The sequence below is a fragment of the Triplophysa rosa genome, linkage group LG16 (genome assembly GCF_024868665.1).
Source record: "Triplophysa rosa linkage group LG16, Trosa_1v2, whole genome shotgun sequence".
Taxonomy (NCBI): Eukaryota; Metazoa; Chordata; class Actinopteri; order Cypriniformes; family Nemacheilidae; genus Triplophysa; species Triplophysa rosa.
The window spans coordinates 19,327,828-19,352,877 of NC_079905.1; the positions used below are offsets into that span (position 1 = coordinate 19,327,828).

The 25,050-nt window shown below is 39.5% G+C and overlaps 1 protein-coding gene and 1 long non-coding RNA gene across 6 annotated transcripts in view; one reads left to right on the plus strand and one right to left on the minus strand.

Moving 5' to 3' along the window:
* Positions 1–25,050, minus strand: part of LOC130567537 (uncharacterized) — a 199,246-nt gene that overhangs the window by 115,635 nt on the left and 58,561 nt on the right. The window lies entirely within an intron of this gene.
* septin7a (septin 7a) overlaps positions 6,350–25,050 on the plus strand; it is a 60,289-nt gene continuing 41,588 nt past the window's right edge. For all 4 annotated transcript variants that reach the window (XM_057355717.1, XM_057355718.1, XM_057355714.1 and 1 more), the window contains exons 1-3: positions 6,350–6,368; positions 6,636–6,738; positions 16,198–16,304. In XM_057355717.1, the coding sequence (XP_057211700.1) occupies positions 6,729–6,738; positions 16,198–16,304 (117 nt within the window). In that variant the 5' untranslated portion in view covers positions 6,350–6,368; positions 6,636–6,728. The remainder of the gene's footprint in view (positions 6,369–6,635; positions 6,739–16,197; positions 16,305–25,050) is intronic.

Consider the following 25,050-nt stretch of genomic DNA (forward strand, 5'->3'; position numbering starts at 1 on the left):
CCTCCCCCGCTTGCCCACGAGGCTGGTGGACGGTGGAGAGGCTGCCGAGTGTGAGGGGGATGGCGTGGCAATGCCCACAACCCCGATCTGCAGGGAACCACCCTCAGGGATCGTGACCAACGGAGATGGGTAGCGGGCACTTGTTGAGACCGTGGACTCCGACCGCCCTGCGGCGGACAGCCACACGGCGTCGAAGTCCAACGGCCTCAACGCCCTCATCTCCGCCCTTGAGAGTGGATTCCTGAGACCGGAGTTGAACAGCACCGCCAGCTCCTCCTCCCCAAAGACGCCATTCTCGGCGACATCAAAGAACCTCTCCATATACTCGTCCACACTCTCGCTTCCCTGGCGAAGTCCGCAAAGGCGGCGAGCTAGGTGGGACCGTCCAGTGTTCATACCGCTGCCTGCTGGGTTCTGGGAGGGCTCGTGTATTCTGTCAAGGATTGGCAGAAGAGAACCCAAATGCAGGCAGGCGGTGAAGGGGTTAACAAACAAGACTTTATTATAAATACAAAGAAACAAAAACACCCACGAGGGGGTGAACGAAAAGATAGCAAAATAATAAAACGAGCAACAAGACCAAGACTAAACAATAAACTAGACAACACTTTGACAGAAACTAAACTAACACTTACTAAGACAGGACTGGGTTATAGAAACAAGAACACAGGAACAACGACTGGCACGATTCACATCCACGACGTAGTACATACACACGCAATGACCGACACAGGACAATGACACATGAGGGTATTATATAGGGAAGACAGACAAAGGATAACGACACGGGGCAGGTGTGGGTAATTAAACACTCAGGGAAAGATAACAAGGAAACGAGAGGAGCGGGACCAATGACAAGACACTGGAGAGAATGTATATAACTGTCAAAAAGACAACAATATGTTTCTCTCCACACATAACCAAAGACCTTGTCATGGCTCTGCTACAGGACCAAGAAAAACATGACTAAGGAAGCAGAGCCATGACAGAATACACCCTACTGAACGAGTCATTTAAATCAAATGAGATTGAATGAACTAGTACATGTGTTCATGGTCTAATATTCTCTGTGTTGCAACAATGCATATCCAGTAGTTACTGAACTTTTCTGAAAAATAAAGGTAATGACGTGGTTTAATTTCATTCTAAGGTCAAGTAAATTATGTAAAAACAGTTAAATCTTTGTTTGAAACATTTAATTACACATCATGCAATTCATTACATTACTTAATTTAGCCTAGATTACGGCAAAATGGTTCATATTAGTACATCATTCTTGCGCATAAAATGTATTTTGATTTTGCACCGGTAAATGTGGCGTAAAGACCTAGTCAAAAGAAGAAAACACAGGCTATCACACCAGCATCAGCACTGGTTCGAAGCACTGGTTTGAATACCCAAGACATTTTGTAGAGTTAATTAATATTTCAAAACTGATTTCGCTTCATACACTGTGAATTACAATAACTGAGAAAACTATTGCTAAAAATAGAACAGAGACTTGAGATGTGACTTGGACTCCACCTCAGAGACTTAAGATTTGACTTGGACTCCACTTTAAAGACTTGAGACTTGACATAGACTCAACCTCAATGACTTGAGACTTGACTTGGACTTGGACCTCCGAGACTTGTGAACATGTCTGACAGACAGTATTAGTTTGTTTATATTAAAGAGACCTTTTCTATTATTAATTTGTTTTAAAATTGCAGTTTAGTTTTTGTTATATGAAATAAAACATAATTTTACTATACAAAGAAACGTGAAGCATTTAAGAAATAATGCAAGGGAAGTTTGTAAAAATAAATCGTGAATAAATCGCATTGTGAGATCAGAATCATGAATCGCATCACATCGTGAGCTGAGTGAATCGTTACATCCCTAATTTTAACTGTTGATGCGGGTTGTTTTTTCTTTCAGTTAGGATTTTGTTATTTAGCTGTCAATCTTAAGATGATTTTTATTTATGAATGTTAAGTTCTGTTATTTGGACTAGGTACATTAGGCTTATGATGAATGATTTTTTTTCACAGATCTGGCAACTCTGCAAGCTGGTCCGTTAACACTCAAGAGAATGCTGGCTGTGTGTTTTAGGGCTGGGCGATGTGACGATGTTATCGTATATCGCCGATGTCTCGCAAATATCCCGATGTCGATTACAACAGACAGATACCAGACGATATTTGATAATAATGGAAAATATGCGTTATAACATAATCATGCGATGTACGATTTAGCGTGAACATTAATGTTCATATGCCCATACAGTCAGTAACAGTGACAGAATTTTGGAAACGCTGTTTTGTTCGGTCAGTTGAAAGTGCTGCTGTTTTCTGCCGGTCGCTGCACAGACAGACCAAGAGAAAGAGAAAGCTGCGTCGGCAAAGCAAAACCTCACGCTTGCAGGGCTGTACCGGTGTTCGAATTGTTCTACCCTGTCAGATTTTCCTACCGCAGGGCAAACCTTAATATAATCTAAACCACATCGACAAAATAAACAGATAGAATGATTTTACAATGCAAAATACCCTGTCAGATAGTCGTACCATTGTAAAATTAACATGTATTAATTTACAGCGCAACACCCAATCAAATTGTATTATAGGTATTAAATAATATGTAGAATGATTTAACAACAAAAATACACTATCGTATGCCAGTAACAGTATAAAATAAACAGGTAGGATGATTTTATAGCGCAAAAAAATGATGTAACATTGATATGCGCGTGCCTAGTATGATATTCTGATGGGTAGGATGAAATTTCAGGACACCTGCAACATTTTTCTAGTGCACAAAAGCTATGGTTTATCTACGCTCTTTACCTGATGAAAGAAGTCACTGCAACACTGGTTTGTGCGCGTGGCGCGCCTGTGTGTGTGTGTGTGTGTGTGTGTGTGTGTGTGTGTGTGTGTGCACGGGTGCGTGTTTGTTTGGCACTTGGTGGGTCCGGAACGAATTCCCTCACGGTCCGTATCCGCAGATTGATCATCTGCGCAATGTTGCATGAAGTCAAACACACCCGATATTATTGGATATCGCGATGATTTTAAAGTCGATTATCGATTAAAAGAAATGTAACACATCGGCCAGCCCTAGTGTGTTTGCAACTGTAGTTTTGTGATTATGAAAACTTATTTACTGTTGTGTAAACTCAAATATACTGGCCCGGTTTCAAAGACATGGCTTAGTGTCACGGATGTGGCAGGAAGAACCCAATTGCAGGCAGGCAATGAAGGGGTTAACAAGCAAGACTTTAATAAATAACAAAAACAGAAACAAAACACCCACGAGGGGGACAAACACAATAACCAAAACGCTTGAAAAAGACAAAGAAACAACTTCCCACAATGGGGCAAAACAAAAACCAAAGAACACTAAAACAACTCACTAAACTAAACAGGTTCACGAACAGGACAAGGCAAGGCTGAGACACGGGGTCAAACGAAACACATCAAACGTAGTACATCCATAGAACAGGTGAGCACAGTACACGCACAACAAACGTAATACATGAGCACAGGACAATGAAACAAGAGGGCATTAAATAGGGAAGACAAACGAAGGATAACGACACAGGGCAGGTGTGGGTAATAAAACACTCAGGGAAAGATAACAAGGAAACGAGAGGGGCGGGGCCAATGACGAGACACTGGAGAGAACGCATATTATTGTCAAAAGGACAATAATATGTTTCTCTCCACACATAACCAAAGGCTTTGCCATGGCTCTGCTACAGAACCAAGAAAAACATGACTAAAAGAAGCAGAGCCATGACAGCTTAGTTTAAGCCAGGACTATGCCTTAGTTGAATTAAGATTTTTATGTTGCTTTTATAAAAATACTGGTGTGCATCTCGAGACAAAACAATGGCACTGATATTTCTGAGCAAGTTATATTCAGTTAAGACAGGTCACATTCATTTTAGTCTGGGACTAGCCTTAAGCCTTTTTTAAAATGAACACGACAATAACTAAAGGGTATCCTATTTTTCAGGGAATTTAAATCCCTTTTGTTTTCACAGCCATGGCTGCGCAGTGTTGTAGCATTCTAGGAAACTGTGAGTAATAATAATAATAATCGTCTTATTGCAATTATTTGACATCACGGCAATTATTTCAGATCACTGCAGTTATTGTGAATCCTTAGAAATCAAGGGTGATCTGCAGTATCTGCTGCATTTTACATCCACTGTCCTTGATCTGAACTCACTGTTACATTCAAATGACATTTATCCATCATTTGAGATGTATTAGTTTTGCATGTTTTTTGTTGATTTGTTTTGTTTCAAGATTTGCTCCATCTACACAGCAAAACTCTCATTTTTAGTTTTAGTGCTCAAGTTTCAAGTCTCCTCTGTTAAGGTCACTCTATGGTCAGTAATATTAGTTATTTACAATTTTTTCACATTTCTAAAGTATATCTTTTCTTCATTGACTAAATTAATTGTCATTAATAGTTTTATTGCCAAAGCCTTAAAACAGACAATTAATCGCCATAATCGCAATTATTTAATAGACAATTAATCGTCAGCCAAATTTCATAACGTGACTGCAGGAGTGCGTTGTGATTCTTCACAGCTGGTAATTATCAACAATAAATACTGTTTGAAGTACATATGAGAAACACTTTCATTATTCTGTTATTCTGTTACAAATTTGGTCGATAATTAAATTTAACTGTTAAGTGTTCCATGCTTGTCTAGTAATGTTTAAACTTGAAATAAAAGTTTGTCTTTCAAAAGTTATGTTTCCATTTCATTAGGTTTATTGAGTTGGCTAGTGCGATTTCGGTTAAACAGCTTCCAAAAATTTCACATGATTTCCAGTAAGGGAACATAGGGAGCATCTATGCTTCCTGATTTTTGTGTTGCATTGTGGGAATTTTTAGGGAATGACGTAATCACTGCATTTGAATGCGAGATCTAGTTATTTATATCTATGGCGATGACCACTTTACCTAATGATTCACCACGCTTAGCAACAGAAACAAAACATTCTGTTGCTGTTCACAGTCAATCAGGGACTATTTTTTTTCAGCAGAAGGAAGGCTTTAAGTGATTTTACTTCATGAAAGTTTCATTTATACATATTTTTCGTCTTTAATATTTGTATTGTGTGGTAACTGTTTTATAAAAGCAATAAGTTACTTCATGGCTAAAGGGGTTGAAGGCACCTCGTGCCTAACAGCGCTCTTCAGCCGTGACTTATTCATGATAAAGCACACCTTCTCATACCTTATTGCTTATTAAAAAGTCCCCGTGAAGCGGAAGTTGCGATTGTTTTTACTTCCGTATTTTGACACATTTCCAAGTGAAGTGGAATTTCTAATGAGAAAAATAGTCGGTGTGGCTTTTGTCTTCCTCTGCAATTTGATTGGATGTATAAAAACAGCCGTTGCATTTTGAAATGGAACTGGAAGCAGACTGACAGTTGAAGGTGAGGAGTAACGGATGCTCCGCCCAAGCCGTCGTCTGACACGTCATTTAAGAAGGATAGTCAAAACAGGAAAGAAAGTAGATTTTCAGGTTTTAATTTAAGATTATGAGGGCACACAAAATTTAAAAAGAGAATGACCCACATTGATAAACTATTTACAATAAGCGCTGTAGTATTTCATGAAAAAATAGGCATTGTAATTTTTTATTTCACTGGGACTTTAATGGTTAATGTTATTGCTTACCACAATTTCTAGTTCATACTAAAAAATCCACTGTAGTTGCTTGAAATGTGCAGCTTTGTTTTATCCGTTGATGTAATTTTAGAGCAGGACACATTGAATGAATCCCCCCTTTAATTAGCCTATTGCATTTAACTTAACTTAAAACCTAGAATATAAGAAGCTGTGAAGTGCAGAGTGATGTCATACATTTTTTTGCTCTGTATTGATGGATGTGACACTAAGTTTTATGTGTTTATATTTAAATGTTTTGTCAGTGTTTTGGAGCACACTAGTTTATGTCCTATGCTAACATGTTCATACTAAAAGCCAAAAAAAACATTTTTGAATTCATGGAGACTTGTACAGTGTTTCTATATCTGAATGTGGTTTAAGTGATTGAGAAATCAAATGTTTTGAACCCTGTTACACTGTCCACTTTTGATTGGATTTTCTGCGTCAAGTGGTTTTATTTGTTTGATTGATTGACTGGGATTTAATAGCCAGAGACATTAGTAAAGACGATTTGTTGAGTGGGCTAATAGTTTAAGAAAAGCTAGGGCTGTTATCTTTGGCTGTCTCATTCATTTTATTTTTTTCTCTTTTTTCGGTTGCATCTGTTCCTGTCTGATGGATCTGATCATCTCTTCATTGCTGGGCCATCCATTGATTTGTGGAACACCGTGATCTGAATCCTCTTCAAAGTAGCAGTATGTATTCATGCAGTCACAGCACCCAAGCAATATCTAGAGACTTTTACCAAACAATTCTAGCTTGTTTTCTGTCATTGTCAAAATAACGTTTGCATAATGGCACAAAAAGAATAAGCAATACTGACAAGTGCATTTGTTTACTGACCTTGTTGTTGAGAGTAAGCATTTGTAGACATGGCAACTTTTGCATTCCTTAATTGTATTGTTTGGCTATAGAGAATCGACTGGTGCTAAATCCATTGACTGTTTTGTTTCGGTCTACAGCAACAGAAGAACCTTGAGGGGTATGTGGGATTTGCAAACCTCCCCAACCAAGTGTACAGAAAGTCTGTGAAGAGGGGCTTCGAGTTCACTCTCATGGTCGTCGGTAAGTCACTTCTGTCCTAATAGTTGTTGATATCATTTAATGATCATTTAAAAAAGCTAAACTTTAGAATGTTAACTAAAGGCACACGTTCAAAAGTAGTGGGTTTGTGACCCAGTATGCAGTGGTATGTGGACCATACCCACTCTAGCAGTATACGGTTTCACACAGGGAGCTTCATGCCAGGCGCTGGCAGCTGTGAGCTGAAATGCATTAGTGATGGATTTCACAGTGCAGAACAGAACGAGAGAGCAGGGTTTGAAGTAACTCATTCAAAACAAATGTGCTTCCCATACTCACATGGAGCTGGGGTTTTTCCCCTCCCATGGAATGAGTGTGCTAGCCTAGTGTGTGGGAAGTTTCCTGTAATCTCATTTATTCGGCCTGTCCTGAAGACTTGTATCTATGGTCACGTTCACCTCTGCATCCCTCAAACACAATGTTACTTGAAGCTTTCACTAATGACCACCTAGGGTCATCGTGTGTCCTGTTTACTGCGGTGGTAATCCAGAGCAGACACTGCAGTTGAAAGGCCTGTAACTTCAGTGTTCCAGAATTCCATCTCCACAGGGTTTGCAAGGAGTGTTCTTGTAGCTCCACTCTGGAGTTTCCCACCTTGGCTGCACGCTCAGCAGGAAACAGGCTTTTAGATTGTAAAATAGTGTACAGCGTGTAATTAGAATTGCAGCATAATTGAAAGAGTTCAGCCGCTGTCCAGCTGGTCCACAGAATCTTTTTTTTATGTGATGCTTTTGGATGATTGAAGGATAGTTCACCTTGCCCGACAAAAAACAACAAACTCCAGTGGTTTTAGGGTTTGAATGGATGAATGTGGTGTTTGTTGCTGAATTGTGTGAGCAGTCTATCGCTGCATTCTAATTCACATAATATTTGTCACATAAGTACTGGAAAGTAGGAAATTGACTACTTTTTATAACGCTAAATACAGAGAATCCAGAGCATACCTGTCACCATCTCCCGCCAGGTCCGCCACCCTCCGTGTTTTATTTCTCTCTTTGAAACTCGGGACCGACGGGAGCCGGAACGCGTTACTGGGTGGCTTGTGGCTTGAGCCGCTGCCCACTTTGCCTCACAGGCTGGGCCCTTTTAGGTGAATAGAACGGTAGCCGAAGTTAGAGTAGAGAGGATTCACATCCCCGCGAAAAACTTCTCTTGATTACACCGCTATATGATTCCACTCCGCGTTTTCCATTTGACGCTCGCTCCTCACAGTCTGTGTCCGCTCACTGAAGACGACAGATATGTTCATCGACAGGTAGATGCAGTAGAGTCTCTAGCTGTTGTTGTTGTTAACTTTCTTTGCTTTTACAAAAAACGTGTTATGAAAAGTGTTGTGTTCTGCAGACATCTCTGAATAAAAACAGGTAATATAGAGTTTATTTCTAATATTTCCCGTTCTAGTGAGCCATAAGCGGTTCTTGTAAATAATAGCAAACACTGTTAAATCCATCCATGTAAATAAAAAATGAAAACATTCTGCTAACTAATAAACAAAGTTAAAACAACCGAACTACGGGACGCGTGAAGGGACAAACTGCTCGTGCTTTTTCAAACTGCGTTTAGATAGTTATTTCATGTCTGACGTTGAGATCTCTGGCAAAATGTAAATGCTAAATTAAGATGATACCTTGCAGATATACCATTCATGGATTCATGGCCTGTGAGCTGCATTAAACATGTCTCTTAGATTTACATTTAAGAATTTGACATTAAAATGATGTTATGTTAGTCATAAAGTAATTAAAAGATTTAAAACGATTTATAACAGAGGGGTGCCCTATTTGCCCTGCACAACCTCAGTTAACTAGACTTTACAAAACTATGGACCCATCTCATTATTATGAAACTATTTAAGCCATAATAAGACGTTTCATCTCATTATATGAATACAATTTTAATGTGCATTTCAAACTCATAGATCTGTCATATGCTTTACTGATGGAATTGCAATAGAATACTAATATATTTTTAACACTTTACACCGTTGCATTTGTTAACATTAGTTAAGCATTAGATTACATGTCTGCATTTGTTAATCTTTATTTTCAGTATTTACTAATATTTTTAAAAACATGCACCTGAACTAACATGAACAATTGTATTTGGCATTAACTAACAATAAACAAGATTAATAAATGCTGACAACTGTATTGCTCATTGTTGGTTTCATGTTAATGCAGGTGTTCTCAAATTTTAGATCCAAGACGTATAATCTCTCAAAATCCTCCAGAAATACAGGGAGAACACACACATTTTTTCCTTTTTAGTAGTTTTCTTATTATGGATCAATAAATTTAATTTTAAAATACATAATGGTAGGGCTGTATGATTATGTCAAAAACTATATTAGTCCCCTTGATATTGTAATGTTGATTATTAATGTTGATTGGATTTTACATTTAAGTATGTTTGAAACTTCCTACACGATAAACGCACCACTTGTGGCTCCCACTGTCAAAACAAGCATTATAAACGTGTAAACCAATGAACACGTGTCATTGTTAGTCATTGGAGAAAAAAAACATTTACTAATGCTAACAAACACATGATTTTAAATTGTACGGGGGCCCCGAAAACAACTCAAGCCCAGGGGCCCCCATCCTCCTAAGTCCGGCCCTGCCTGTATCCGATTTAGGACTACATGTGGAAGTTGCTCAGATCGAATTCCATGTGGTTTGTCTTGTTCACACTGTCATGCAGTAAATAGATCTGGGTCACATATGACCAAAAAAATCTGATTTTGGTGGCAGTGTGAACGTAGTCTTTGATTAGCCCCACCCAGATTTCAATATGTAAATGTGTCAACACAGGAAACAAAACTGAGCTCATCAAGCAATTTTACTGGTCTTTTAAATAAACTGACCAGAGGAACCCCTTACAATTTATGTAAGAAACATAGAAAAAGCTCTCATGCAATCTCCATTTCATTGAATAAGTTAGAGCAATGTACGCTTTCACCCTTTCCTGCTTCCCAGATACCGACATCCCCCCACCCTCATCATGCGACAGGGAGTTCCTTTGAAAATAAGCCCCCCCGGTTTACACAGCTGTGGGATATTTCCTTTAAAGGAAGCAAGCTGGACTCTCACTGATCCGCTGCTGTGGTTTGGGCAGAGATGGGCTGCCATGCTCCAGTGGCAGTGTCTCGCACCTCACTCCCCTCCAGTTTTTCAGACCGCTAAATGTATCTGATTTCAGTTGCAGCGCTTTGCACACAATGTTGTGTTTGCGAACTGTTCTGTGGTGACTTGCTTTGTGAAATGCCAACGATTGCTTGTTGTATGTGTTGCTTTTTATCTCCAGGCAGACCTGAAAGGATTTGACACACCACATACAGTTTTGTAATAAAAGGGGGAAAATTAAAGAGAAGATGCCGGATAAAGATAACTTGGTTTCGCATTTGACAGGTGACCAAATAGTCATACAGTAGTCTATCACAATTGTAAAAAAATTCTTAAATTCTCAGTCTCTGATGTTTAAGATTTGCGGTCATTTGCTTACCCTCATGTCATGCCAAACCTGTATGACTGGAATAGAGATGTTTAGCGGAATGTTCCAGCTACTCAAGCTCCAAAAATGAATAAAAAGCAATGTGTAGTTCTAAAAAGAAGTCCATATGATAGCTTTTTAGCCAAGCTAAATAATGGCGCTGCCTAGCATACATCTGGCGAATCTGCGCTCTCTGCCAAACAAAACGGACAAACTTCTTCTACTCTACCGGACAAATAAGGATTTTTCAAACTCTGCTGTTTTGTGTTTCGTGGAAACGTGGCTAAATGACTTCAGCCCGGACAGCGCGCTACATCTGCCCGGCTACCAGCTGTTCAGAGCGGACCGCGACGCAGAATCAACGGGGAAATCGCACGGTGGTGGGGTATGTTTCTACATCAATGAAAAGTGGTGTATAGATACAACAGTGATGAAGAAGATGTGCTGTCTCGACCTAGAAGCACTCTTCATTAAGTGTAAGCCCTTTTACTCGCCGCGAGAGTTCTCCTCGTTCATTCTCGTGTGTGTTTACATTCCACCGCAAGCGCACGTGAGCGTGGCGTTACAACAGCTCGCCGATCACATCACGGACACTGAGCAACAACATCCGGACTCTGTTATTATTATTCTTGGCGACTTTAATCAGGCAAAACTTACACTCGAGCTGCCAAAATACAGACAACACATCACATGCCCTACCAGAGACAAAAATATTTTGGACCATTGCTACACCACAATAAAGAGTGCATATCGCTCTGTCCCTAGAGTAGCTTTAGGACTGTCTGATCACTGCCTGGTTCACCTTATCCCAGCCTACAGGCAGAAACTAAAAGCTGCCAAACCTATGGTAAGGACTGTTAAAAGATGGACCAACGAAACAGAGCGGGCCTTACAAGCCTGTTTCGAGTGCACCGATTGGAGTGTTTTTGAAGCTGCTACCACCGATCTGGACGAGCTCACAGAGACTGTAACATCATACATCAGTTTCTGTGAGGATTTGTGCATTCCTACCAGGACTTCCTTAAAATACAACAATGATAAACCATGGTTCTCAGCAAGGAGGATGCCTACAGAAAAGGGGACAAAGTCTTGTACAAGCAGGCTAGGAACATATTGACAAAGGAGATCAGAGTGGCTAAGAGAAACTACTCTAAAAAGTTGGAAAACCGGTTTTCAGCCAACGACCCTGCGTCTGTGTGGAAAGGCCTTAAAGACATCACCAACTACAAGCCACCATCCCCCAATTTTGCAGGCAATCAACACTTGGTCAATGATCTGAATGACTTTTACTGCAGATTTGAAAATGCTAACTTTACACCTCACTCCAACTGTGACATGCTCTCTACACAACACCTATCACTTTCAGTCACCCCACCTCCTGCACTTCAGATCAGTGAAGAGGATGTGTTCCGAGTCTTTAGGAAACAAAAGACAATAAAAGCACCAGGCCCAGATGGTATCTCCCCAGCCTGTCTTAAAAGCTGTGCTATTCAACTGGCCTTCATCTTCTCACAGATCTTCAACAGATCACTGGAGCTGTGCACAGTTCCTTCCTGTTTCAAGCGCTCCACCATAATCCCCATCCCAAAGAAACCCAAAATCACAGGACTGAATGACTACAGACCCGTCGCTCTCACATCTGGGGTCATGAAGTCATTCGAGAGACTGGTACTGGCTTATCTGAAGGACATCACAGAACCCTTACTGGACCCCCTGAAGTTTGCCTACATAGCAAACAGGTCTGTTGAGGATGCAGTTAACATGGGGCTGCATTTTGTCCTGAAACATCTGGATAGACCAGGGACCTATGTGAGGATCCTGTTTGTGGACTTCAGCTCCGCTTTCAACACCATCATCCCATCACTGCTCCAGACAAAGTTAACCCAGCTATCTGTTCCTGGCTCTATCTGTCAGTGGATCACCAGCTTTCTGACAGACAGGCAGCAGTTAGTGATAATGGGGAAACTCACATCCAGCACCCGCACAATCAGCACTGGCTTCCCCCAGGGGTGCGTTCTCTCCCCACGGCTCTTCTCCCTGTACACAAATGACTGCACTGCCCAGGACCCTTCTGTCAGACTTCTGAAGTTCGCAGACGACACCACACTCATTGGCCTCATCCAGGATGGTGATGAGTCTGTGTACAGACAGGAGGCTAAGCAGCTGGCTGTCTGGTGCAGTCATAACAACTTGGAGCTGAACACGCTTAAAACAGTGGAGACGATTGTGGACTTCAGGAGAAACCCCCCTGCACTCCCCCATCTCACCATCATGAACAGCACTGTGGCAGCAGTGGAGTCATTCAGGTTCCTGGGCACCACCATCTCTCAGAACCTGAAGTGGGACAATCACATTGGCTCCATTGCTAAAAAAGCCCAGCAAAGGTTGTACTTCTTACATCAGCTGAAGAAGTTCAACCTACCACAAACTCTGTTAAAACAGTTTTACTCAGCAGTCTGTCCTCTGCACATCCATCACTGTCTGGTTTGGCTCAGCCACAAAGTCAGACATCAGAAGAATATAGAGGACGGTTCGGACTGCTGAGAAGATCATTGGTGCTCCCCTGCCCACCCTCCAAGAACTGTATACATCCAGAGTGAGGAAAAGGGCTCAGAAAATCACCCTGGACCTCTCACATCCAAGCCATCAGCTCTTCACAATGCTGCCGTCTGGTCGGCGCTACAGAGCACTGAGCACCAAAACAACCAGACACAAAAACAGCTTCTTCCCTCAGGCCATCTACCTCTTGAACAGTTAAATGTTTTTACACACCGTGCAATTAATAACTCTGTGCAATAATAATTAAGTGCAATATTAATTATATCCTCCAGATAATACACTATCTATTTTTATACAACTTTTTCTGTAAATTATATTTCATTCATTGTGCTGAATATAGCACATACCTTGTACTACAATAGTCTATTCTTATTTTTTACTTGTACATATTTACATACATACATAGCTTTACTCTCTATATCTTTATCTTATGTTTATTGTATTGTATTTCTTAATTTTTTATACCCATAGGCCCTTATTTTAATCATTGTGTACTGTATTCTATTGTGTTATGGTCTCTGTGTACTGTTGTTGCTGTTTCTGTGTTCTGGATGCTCCTGTCACCAAAACAAATTCGTTGTATGTGCAAACATGCTTGGCAATAAAGCTCTTTCTGATTCTGAATGCACTGAACACTATTGGCAGTGCAGTGCAACATTTTGCACACTACTATGTTTCGTAGTAGTGTGCAGCTTTGGTACATTTATTGATTTATTTCTTTTGCATCTTTTTGCCCTGTTCATTTTATGTAGAAATTTGCGGCATAAATATAGTGCTAAACTTGTTTTCATTTTACAAAAGTAAGTCATATGGGGTTGTAACAACATAAGAGCAACATAGAGTTAACCCCATTTAGACTAAATTAATTTCCCCAGACATCTGCCAGTTATGATGTTGTAAAAAACACATTTATTGAGCAATGGAATAATTTCTCTTTGGCAGACCTGGATTCAGGCTCATGTGTTTTACAGCAGAAACTCAACCATAGTGCAGCCAACATCCTGCCTGCACCACTCCACCATTCGCTGAATGCTTTTACTGTTTTCCTAATTCCAAATGGCATTTTAGAAAAGACTATATTTCACCTGCTGTTTTCTAAAGACCCTAGGCCTGTTTTCAAAGACCACATTCAGTGAGCAGTGTAAATCCTGTTTTCTCTCATTCTGCTTAACGAAAGTAATGGGTGTTATATCTCTTCAGGCTTTGAATGGGAGACATTTCTGTTGTGATGGTGAGGTCATTGTTGCTCTGCCCTCACAGAAAATATTTAGGATGTGAAAGAAAGTCTTCTTTGTTTAAAGGTTCCATACCAGTTTTAAGTGGCCAGCGTCGGGTTCTTTGGTTGACTGTGGAAGTGGCACAGGATTGGGCACTTGGTAAAGGTCAGGAGAACAACCAAGCCATGCTCTGTGCCAGCATGCTGCCAGCTTCCCTTACACTGACCTCTTTGTTTCGGGCCTTACAGGAACCACGTTTCCATCGCTTTCGAATGCTGGGAGGAATTGTTCAGTGAAAAAATAATTTGTTGGTGGAGACATGCATTGTGGGGAAGTGTGTGGAATCAAATGTCAACAACACTGAATGTAACATTTTTACACATTTAGATTTTTTCTAGTAGAACATTTTTTTAATTTTGATGAGGAATGGGTGCTTGCCTATGCTAGGACATTCCTTTGTGGTCGCTAGGGTATTCTGGGTGGTTGCTGATTAACATGTTAAAATATTTAACACCATTAATGCAACATCTGTTTTTCTGTCATCATTGTCTAGCGTTACATTATATAATCACGCTCTTATTCATATAAAGGCCTTTAAACTATTTGGGCGTGATTTGAAATGGTTGTATTGACACGTACCGTATAGATAGACAGCTTCTGGCTGTGGAACACGGCTCAACGCAACGCGACAGTGGTCCCGTCTGGTGAACACATGGGCTAAAGGCTGCGTGAGAATCTGTCAGACAGCGCACCAGTATTAACTTCTCTTTCGTGCTTGAATGAACAAAAAAACACTCAAGATTATATGAGAATTTTCTGATAGTATTCATAGTATTTTCGCAAGCAAGTCTTCAACGAGTTAAATAAAGTCTTAAATTAATGCAAAGAGCAGTGAAAATAGGATGCGCATTAGACCTGCGTAGAGCAGCAGCTCTTAAAGGGGCCGCGTTCTTAAATGTGCTGCTGTGACTCCTGTCACTAATGTTAATCAAAGAACAAAAGAAAAGAAGAAATCAATGTGATTTCGTAGCTTTAATGAGGTTTCTTCTGTATTTCATGTATTTAGATGTAAAGACTGTAAAGTGTTTGAGAACTTTATTTATTTTCTGTATACTTCCTCACTGTTAGACGGGTAGGAAGGGCACACTTATTATAATGGGTTTGATTAGTAGAAAAAAATCATATATTTAATGAAGACATTAAGCCAAAAATATTAGAATGTTGGCTTTCATTCATAAAATGATGCTGTTAAAGAAATGTGTTGTTTCTACATTAATTTTGAGATAAAATGTGAAATTATTAGAATTTAAAAGTATATTAAAAAACATAAATGCTGTGTGTGATTAGTTAGTTAATTTTTTAATCGATTGACAGCACTAAAACATGTTAAACAAAATAAATAGTGTATGTTTAATTTCACTATATGTGTGTGATTAATCACAGTTAATCGCACGAAAAGGGTGAGATTAATCGTGATTAAAAATTTTAACCTATTGACAGCCCTAGTGTTTAATCATATTAAGTCAGAGTTTCAGACTGTTTAGATTTCTCTAACTATCCAGCTAAATAGTTGTATTCTCCTGTGGTTTATGGAATCCTACAAATTTCAGATGCAGTGTAGATTCCCAGACACGCAGGCACAAAGCAACCCCATATAAGCTCGTGAAACCATTATGCTGCCACTCCAGATTGCAGATTACTGTTTATTTTAAGTTAAGTTAACTGAAATATCTCAGGCATTTCAGGCATCTAGTGGTTGGTCGCTTTTCAGTGATGGTCTGATAGATTTTTTGCAGTGCTCTTGGTTATGTGTAATCCCTTGCAGAATGTATGCGCTTTTGGGAAGTTGGAAATCTGCATGTGGAAATGTGGGAAACTGTGCTGAAAGTGCTACCCTTTTATTATTAATTTAAGGCATTGTTACATAATATTGAATATAGAGTTATATGACTACAGAATAAGTACAACTACAAACCGAATATTTTTAGGAAAATCTGTAAAATTGTGCGTAATAATGTAAGCATAAAAATGTAAGAATGTTAACGACACTCTTATTTCTAAATATCAGGCATGAATGTGTTCAGTAAATTCCCTTATTCTCAGTCACCAACAGATCTGATACGTTCTTCATGTTGTGAAATCTTTCTGATGTAATTTCGTCATCTCTGTCCTGCAGGGGAATCAGGTTTGGGAAAGTCAACACTCATCAACTCCCTGTTCCTGACAGACTTGTATTCTCCAGAGTATCCTGGGCCTTCTCACAGAATCAAGAAGACTGTTCAGGTAAGATCGGCTTCACATATGGTTGTTGGTTCCCCGCTTCACTTTGAGATTGTTTTAATGCACAGCCAACAGCTGGATGACATATGCTTCATATGAATTTCTTGCCAAGTCAGCAGGATTCCAGTCTTGGTTTTATAACGGTTACTTTGAAGGCAGGAAAGATCTTGCCCTAAATGTCAAAAAACACCTGTCTGGATTGACAAGTGGTGTCATTGTTAGGTGTTGCCCAGCATCCCTCATCAGACTTTATGGCATGTTGTTTTTCAAACATCTTGAACATTAATGGTTGCAGTTATGGGTTGTGAAAGTCTAGTATAGTGTTGTCTTGATACCAAAGTTTTGACTTCGACTATTTAAGTGAAAGAATGACTCTTGACGCATCTGCTTTGTTGACAAGTCGTGAACAGACGGCAAGAGAGCTTACATTTGCTGACATTTTATGATTTTCATTTCATCACCATGAAAGCTGTCAAGTCCCAAGTCAAAGGCTGCGTCCTTTGAAGGCTCCATTTCAAGGCCGATTGCATCACGAAAGTGCACCTGTTCAGATTCAAAATGCATCCTTCTTTCCCCGGCCACAAAGGATACAATTAATGGATCATTCAAGCTTTGGCTATCCCGAGATTCATTGCACGCTTTTAATGGTTGGATATTTGAAGAAAAAAAAAAACAATCAAAACTTATGTTAAATAAAAGTATGTAATTTACTGAAAACTGTCCCTGTCAGTGTTTGAATATTTAATATGATGTTGTTCAGTAATAATACTGCTACATAAGATTGCACTACTTTATGTGCAAAACCTCTTCAAGAAACTTATTTTTATATGGAAGTTATACTTTAATTCGTTGCCTTTTTTGTTCCTTTTGTTGTGCGAGCAGTGCAAGTTATTGACAGAAGATCCTCTTGCTTTGTCTGTTGTTCTGAAGGATGACAACAGATTCACTGTCACTTGGCGCAGGAGCAAAAATATGTGTTTATGATAAAGTTCATCGTCACCTTATCCTAAATTTGTAGCAAATTTGTAGACTTTTATTGAATATCGTAAGGTAACTGTGTAGCTCGGTGAGTCTGAGCTGCTTGCGCTCAATTAAAGTGACAGACAAATAAACAGTATTGTTTAGGGTCAAAATAAACACATAGAAAAGGACCAATATAATCATAATAACAGCATGCAAAAAATCATGTCAGCTGTTTTACAGTCAGCATATTTTTCCGCACTGTTCAGATAAATACCTGAAAACAGAATTGCATTGTTTTTAGATATCAAGGTTAAACAAAGGGCATTCAGACACATGTATTATGAACAGCTTAGATGTTTGATTTATGCCAGATTTATTTTTCTGGCTTATATATTTGTCTGACCCCAAAAATACGTGTTGAATAACGTGAGATGTTAAAGGCGCAGTTCTTGAAAATCAGCGGCCACTAGCTTTGTATTATAGTTTTGCAACGAATCTCTGAGTCATTTGCCCACCCCTCCCTTTCAAATTACGACGGAGGCCGCAACAGTAAAAAAAGATGTCGTCTACTGAGACAGCGGATAGCAGTGATACAAGCATGTAAGGCAATATATTAACGTAATTAATCATTTAACATGTATTCTATTGCGAAAGTTACTGTTACAATTCTATAATTAGATATATTTCTTGCGTGCTATCTAGTACACGCTGAGAGTAGTGAAGTAACTAAAGTTAGCTAATCATAAATAGCAACGCTGTTCAAAGCGTTTGATCTGACAGCGACATAGGCAGTTAGGTGTAAGTTAGTAGACGTTTGTCTCCCCCTTTGTAAAGTCAGGAACAACCGAAGTACGTACCGCAGGGACGGAAAAACGTTATTATTCAGAGGTTATATGGCCATTGGTATAAAATGCTAACGTTACCGTTTCAACAAAACAGTTGTTTGGTAAACATTGAAAAAGTGGAAACATTGAAAATGTTGAATTATCTTACCAGTCTAGCAGAAAACAGGCAACTTCGGCGTCGCCTTGAAAACATTTGTCTTTCAACAGTGCCTTCCATCTGGTAATAGATACACCGATGTTTATCTTGGATTTCTGCCGCCGTTTGTCTCTAATTCGTTTGGCAGCATCACGTTTGCGCTTCTTTGACGACGGAGATTCACGCTCTGTCGGCGCTTGTGCACAATACGCATGGTGCTCCATTTTATGAAACCTTCTAAGACAGAACAATCAATTGCTTCAGCTAGACGACTACTACTCCTCCTCCTCTCCGTACTACGACTTACTACTTTGTGCGTCTTCAACTCAGTGATGACGCAAGCTGCGTCTAAAAACACACACGAAGACCAACATATACGAAAAGCGCTCTGTAGAGCTGTTTGTCCGTTAGAGCTTACTGTACAAAACATGGCTGCGCAACATAACAAATTCCATGTAGATAGGCCCGCTCCCTATGTAGATACAACTGGTTTATTCTAAGGTAATAAAAACATAACTTTTCATTACGTATGGTTTTTATACACATCTAAAGACACAGTTTTGTATGTTATATTGCATTTCTGTTAATAGATCATACAAAACATCCCGCACTGTACCTTTAAATAGCATTAAATGTGATGTTTTGAGTTTACAGGCTTTGATGATGAAATACATTTTTAGAAGTCCCTGCTGTCAGATTAAACTGATCATATCGTACTGATCTGTGTTCTATCCTTCATAATAACAATGAACTTGTGTCTGCTTATCTCAAAAAATTCTAGTGAGTCATAGAATGATCCTGATTCTAAAACGTTACTTCCATAGGATTTTGAATATCAGTATGCAAAATGATGATAATAATAATAATAATAGATGGACACTTTTCTATCTCATGAGGCCACTGAGCTGCCAAATTCCAAATTTATGTATTACAGATGTTCAGAATGCCTGCAGGATACTAGATAGGACGTACCAATTTATAGTAAGTCAAGAAGTAGCTATTTAAGTCTGTTGGTACTGAAACTATAAACCAAAGGATTTGTGTGGGTGGTGCCAGAGTGTGTGTGTTGGGGGGGTTGGTTGATATAAAGAATGGCCAATGCCAACTACCCACACTGTGGTCTGACACCAGTGTCCTTGACTATTTTAGATCTATATAGGGCTTTTCACACTTGAAATCGTTTGCCCTGGGTTATTCTTAACCCCAGGTAAACAGAATCCTAGGTTATCTGCTTCACACTGCTTATAATTTACCAGGGGTTAAGAGATAACCCTGGGTATTCATTACCTGATGTTTCACACTGTACATCACTAAACGCTGGGTTAACATTCTTATTTGCATATTTGCGGTGTCAACAGTAATGATTGGATATACTGTATACTGCAGTGTCGAACTGACTGAATAAAAAGAGTGCGTGGTCCCTTTAAATAACCGAATACCTCGTTGTTCCGCATCCGGGAAAAAAAAGTTTTAAGCCTCCTAAGACGTTACTTACTCAAATAAATAAAAAAACTCAAAGGATTGTTTACATAGTTTTTGTGACTGTGCACTGCTTGTGAAATGAGGTAATTGTGTCCGTTAGGGATGCCCCGGTCAGGATTTTTGCAGCCGATACGGAGTACCGATGTCTTGTCATTCCTTGTCATTCCGACGCTTCAAGCTTTATATAACTGATATGTAAGCTCTCTGATCACCGTTAACCTTTTTTCAGTTAAATTCATACTATATATGTTGCCTTTTGTAATATTTTTAGAATTTTGTTATATTTTACAGTAATTATGTAATATATGTTAATATATATGTAATGTAACTATTGTTAACAGAGTACTAAATAATCACCAAAAATATTAATTTTACTGTGAACATTTTAATATGCCTTTAAAATTAGACCTATACAAAACAATATGCATGTCAGGTTACTTAATAAAGACAAAAATAAACAGAAACAAAATGGACCAGTCTGATGCAAACTATAAGGTTTATTTAAACATTGTCTAATAGTAAACTGTTGTTAAACTCACCGAGGTCACATTTTCGTGCAGCAGACTGTGTATGTGGCTGTAGACATTTTGATATAACTCCGGGAGAGCTACATCGGTAAAATATTTGCGACGTGACAGTTGCAGACCTGCCAACCTGTACGCATTTTGCGTAGCAGGTACGCATTTTGACCTCAAAGTACGCTGGTACGATTTGTCACTCTAAACTACGCAAAAACCTGATGACGCCTCTGCTGCGTGCAGTACTCAAAACAAGCAACAGAAAAAAGAAGAATATGTCCAATCATAGCACTGAGTTCTTCCCCCAAATAGAAAGCGGCGATGATTGACACGTCCTATGGCCTACATTACATTTCAATCAATAACAAGAGTCAGCAAATCGGCAGAACCACAAAATCCCGCGTGATCCCCTTCCACCCACACGTTCTGACGCATTGTTTTAAACGAAGAGTCAAGACATCTTCTGAGCTCTAAGGTAAACGGATCGGGTGTATGTGGAAAGTTGAAATATTGAATTAGCTTAATCCAAGCAGTCGATGATCTCGCTGGCTCATTTGATAACGTGCACTTGCCCGCAAGATGCGCTAACATTATTTCTGATTTATAAATGAGCGCTCACGAAAAGTTACCATGATTTTACCAAGTACCATAGGCGCCGATTGCGCTGGTGGATTCTCACACTCAATAACGTGCATTTACTGTATATCTGCGAGAGAGCATCAAGTTTTGGTCACATAAAAACGGCGTGCCGGCGCCGTTCTCTTTCAGTAAAGCGAATCCGCCTGACAGCGGAGCGGATTGAATGCGCTCTGCAAAATCAAGCTCTCGATAATTGTCAATAAAATAAAACGTCATATGCAAACTTTTGAGATTAATAATTATAAACGTTAATAAATAAGTAAAGTAGACTATGGCAGGCTGGCAAAAAATGTAAGTGCATGTGTGCAGCATAGAAAGTTACCAAGAGGTGTTTGTTTGTGCGTGCGTGCGTGGCTGGAATGGGGACTAACTGCCACATGGAAAACTTTACTGATGCTCTGCTCAGAAAGGCCAAATCAGCGACCTATGAAACAAAGCAGTCAAGAGCAAGTGCCATTTCAAGTAAATGTGATTGATATACATCAAGGGTATCTCACTAAAGATTATTTATATACACAAATGTTTCCTAAATTTAAATACATGTGTTCAATAAGAAAAGTAATTTAAAAAAATGTGACTGTGATGCTTTTTTCACAACCAATATGTTATATGCTAAAAACCTGTGTTCTGTCTCTTCGGCTGATGGTACTCAAAAAAATATTCCAAGGTTGGCAGGTCTGCAGTTGGTGATATCGTGATTCAAGATGCGCAATAAGACGTTTAAATCCAATGTCTTCTGTGACTGACAGTGGCTGGTTATCAATGCACAAATTCAATAATCTTTGCGGTTATAGCCTTAGCTTGCTTGCTTTCTGTTGTGTAAAGTTCGTGTTTTTTCAGAGCATCTGTAATGGATGGCTGAGTGAGAGTCACATTACTAACCGTTGCCTTTGCAGTTGCCAGTTTTTTGTATTCGGCATACGTCTCGCGGTGGCTCGTTCTTAAGTGCCGAATCAGGTTCGACTTTTTAAACGGTTTGGGCAATGCTCATCCACGTGAGATTTCTTTTTTCAAATTGCTAATTTTTCATTGTTTCTCGAAACTTCGTAATAGCTCCACACAGGTGATGGCATGACTGCGGCGCCAAATCATTTACGTCCTCACGCATTCTGGACGTCATCATGCGGTGACTTCATCAAATTGCGATCGGTTTGTGAGATCAGCCAAGTTAGTGAGTACCGATCGAGTAATAAATTGTGAATATCGGCCGATAACCGGTCTGCGGCCGATCGATCGGAGCATCCCTAGTGTCCGTTGCTAAGCGTCTGGTCATATCATTCTACCCCTGCTTCGTTTCACACTGCACACGTTGGCACCGCAATGCTGGGTTAACCCTGCAAAAGCAGTGCTAACACTACTTCGGAGCAGGGTTTCATAACCCCGGGTAAAATGCGGGGATAACCCCGCTTCAAAATTATCCGGGGTTGAAAGCGGGGTTTAGAATGAAGATAACCCGGGGTTAAGTGCAGTGTGAAAAGCCCTTATGTCTCTTTGTTTATTCTGGAATCTGGATGCAGTTAAATTTTGATTATTGTGAGTCATTTAAAGTGTTGGCAGCAATTTTAAAGGATGTTTGTGATTGAGATGTTGTGGATAGAAAATGATAGGTTTGAAGAGGTGTGTGTATGTCGTTCAATTCCTCAATAATACAGTTTGTCAGCTTGCATTGAACTAAAGCATTATGTCAATACTGACAAAATCACTGCTCCTTAGCATAGGTTAACAGAGGTATTCAAATAAGCAGCGGGAGCGAAGCAACGCGCGGAGCGGGAAGGGTTAAAATTAAGTGTGTTTGGCGCTAGGCTAGATAAAGACATTAGAGGATATAGCGGAAAAGATCAATTACATAAATGTTCCTGAGAGCGCGTGTGATTATTCATTGTTTAGACGCGTGGCTCAAGTTAAACAACCAAAATAGTCAAAAGTTTTAAATGGTTTATTAGGCTATGTCTCGTGGTCCGGATGGAACGAAGCAAAGGTCCAGATCCGGACCGCGGTCCACCAATTGAGGATGACTGGTGTATAATGATTTTGTCAGACGATATAGCAATTTGTGAAAGTTACTTTCAGGTAACATGTAATATTTATGGGTTGTGTTTAATTACTTAACTATTTATTTTAACTATTTAAAGAGGTGTGTGAGCTCGCAAGCATGATGTCAGACACTGTAATATTCTCTGGCCCCCTCACTGCTTATCATGGTGATGAGATTTATAGCAGATTATCATCACTAAATGGCTGGTTGTCTGAGTGGTGCCTGCAGAATGATATAGTTTTTATAAATAACTGGAAGAGTTTTGAGGGCAGACCTGACCTGTTGAAACGAGATGGTCTCCATCCCTCCTGGGCTGGGACTTCCATCCTGTCTAGAAATATGGCAAAAAGTCTTAATGCTAATGCTAAAACTTGACTCGCTGGGGCCCAGGTGAGGGAGCAGACAGTATGGCTTAACCAACTGTCTGCTTGCCGTCTCACGTCGCAGAATACACAAAATGTACAACATGTAGTAATCCGTTCTCCCAAACATCACAAAATAGAGACTGTGTCTGTCCCCCGGATTAGCAAACATAAAATAATGCGTAAACCTCTTGAAAGTAATTTAATAAACGTTAAACAAACTAAACATGAACAAAATACAGATAATCAACTGTTACGACTCGGATTGCTAAATATTAGATCTCTCTCTAATAAAGCACTTTTTGTCTAACTGATGATTGATTTAACAGATTCATAAAATAGAGCATGCGCTGTTTGACGAGAAACATGGCTATAATACCAGTATGATTCTATTGCTTTTAAGTGAATGTCTGTCCCCAAGTTACCTTATTATAAACACGGAGGCCTCGTCTAAAAGGGAGGGGGATGTGTGTCGAATTGTGCTCAACATCCATGAGAAGCTATACGTTGATGATGCTTGATCATTCTCGTTACTCTAGACTGGGTAGATATTTTAGTTCCACCTTCTGCGTTTATACGGGATTCTCTAGGATTGTGACATAGAAGGTTGCGCTTTCGTTGCCAGCTGAGTTGAAAGAAGATTGTGTATAGTAATTGGCAGGATCGTCCCACAGGATCCGTTGGTAGTTAGATGGATGCACACTCAGGTTCTTTGCTCTAAGAGATAGCTGGTTTCCCGAAAAAATGGATTGCGCAACTTGAAGAAAGCATATTAGGAGTATTTGTACCAGCAGCATGGATTAGGTATTTTATCGAGATATACACAGGAATAGTCCCTAGAAAAACTTCTAATGATCGTTCTCTGTTTGTCATCACTAAGTGTAGAATATAACTGCGATGTAATAACCTTCTGTTAGGTGTTTTATTTGAACGACGTGTGGTCTAAATTTAACCATTAAGGAATTATAATCGTGATGTTCGCTCTGATTGGACTTCTGATTGTCCTGTAGTATTTGTCATCATGAGCAGTTGGATTGAATTGTATGCACTACTTTCCGAATATAGAAGTCGCAAGATATTAGATGAAATAATATATACATGTGCAGAGCAAGTAAAGTTATACCGGGCGCTGAATCACATAGACGTAACTTACAGGTGGCTCGCTTTAGAAGAGAGCTAAATTAGACGTCTTTGTGCGATTGTCAGAAGAAGTTGTGGAATGGTTTGTGTGCTTTTTTTGTCTTTTACATCTGGTGCTCATATCTGTCTCATGTGATCTGGTCCACAAGCACTCAGAATGTCATTTAGCCTACACCTGCCTTTAAAACTTGACCCCTTGTAATCAGGTTTCATTTAGATGTTTTCATGTACAAACCCGATTCCAAAAAAGTTGGGACACTGTACAAATTGTGAATAAAAAAGGAATACAATAATTTACGAATCTCATAAACTTATATTTTATTCACAATAGAATATAGATAACATATCAAATGTTGAAAGTGAGACATTTTGAAATGTCATGCCAAATATTGGCTCATTTTGGATTTCATGAGAGCTACACATTCCAAAAAAGTTGGGACAGGTAGCAATAAGAGGCCGGAAAAGTTAAATGTACATATAAGGAACAGCTGGAGGACCAATTTGCAACTTATTAGGTCAATTGGCAACATGATTGGGTATAAAAAGAGCCTCTCAGAGTGGCAGTGTCTCTCAGAAGTCAAGATGGGCAGAGGATCACCAATTCCCCCAATGCTGCGGCGAAAAATAGT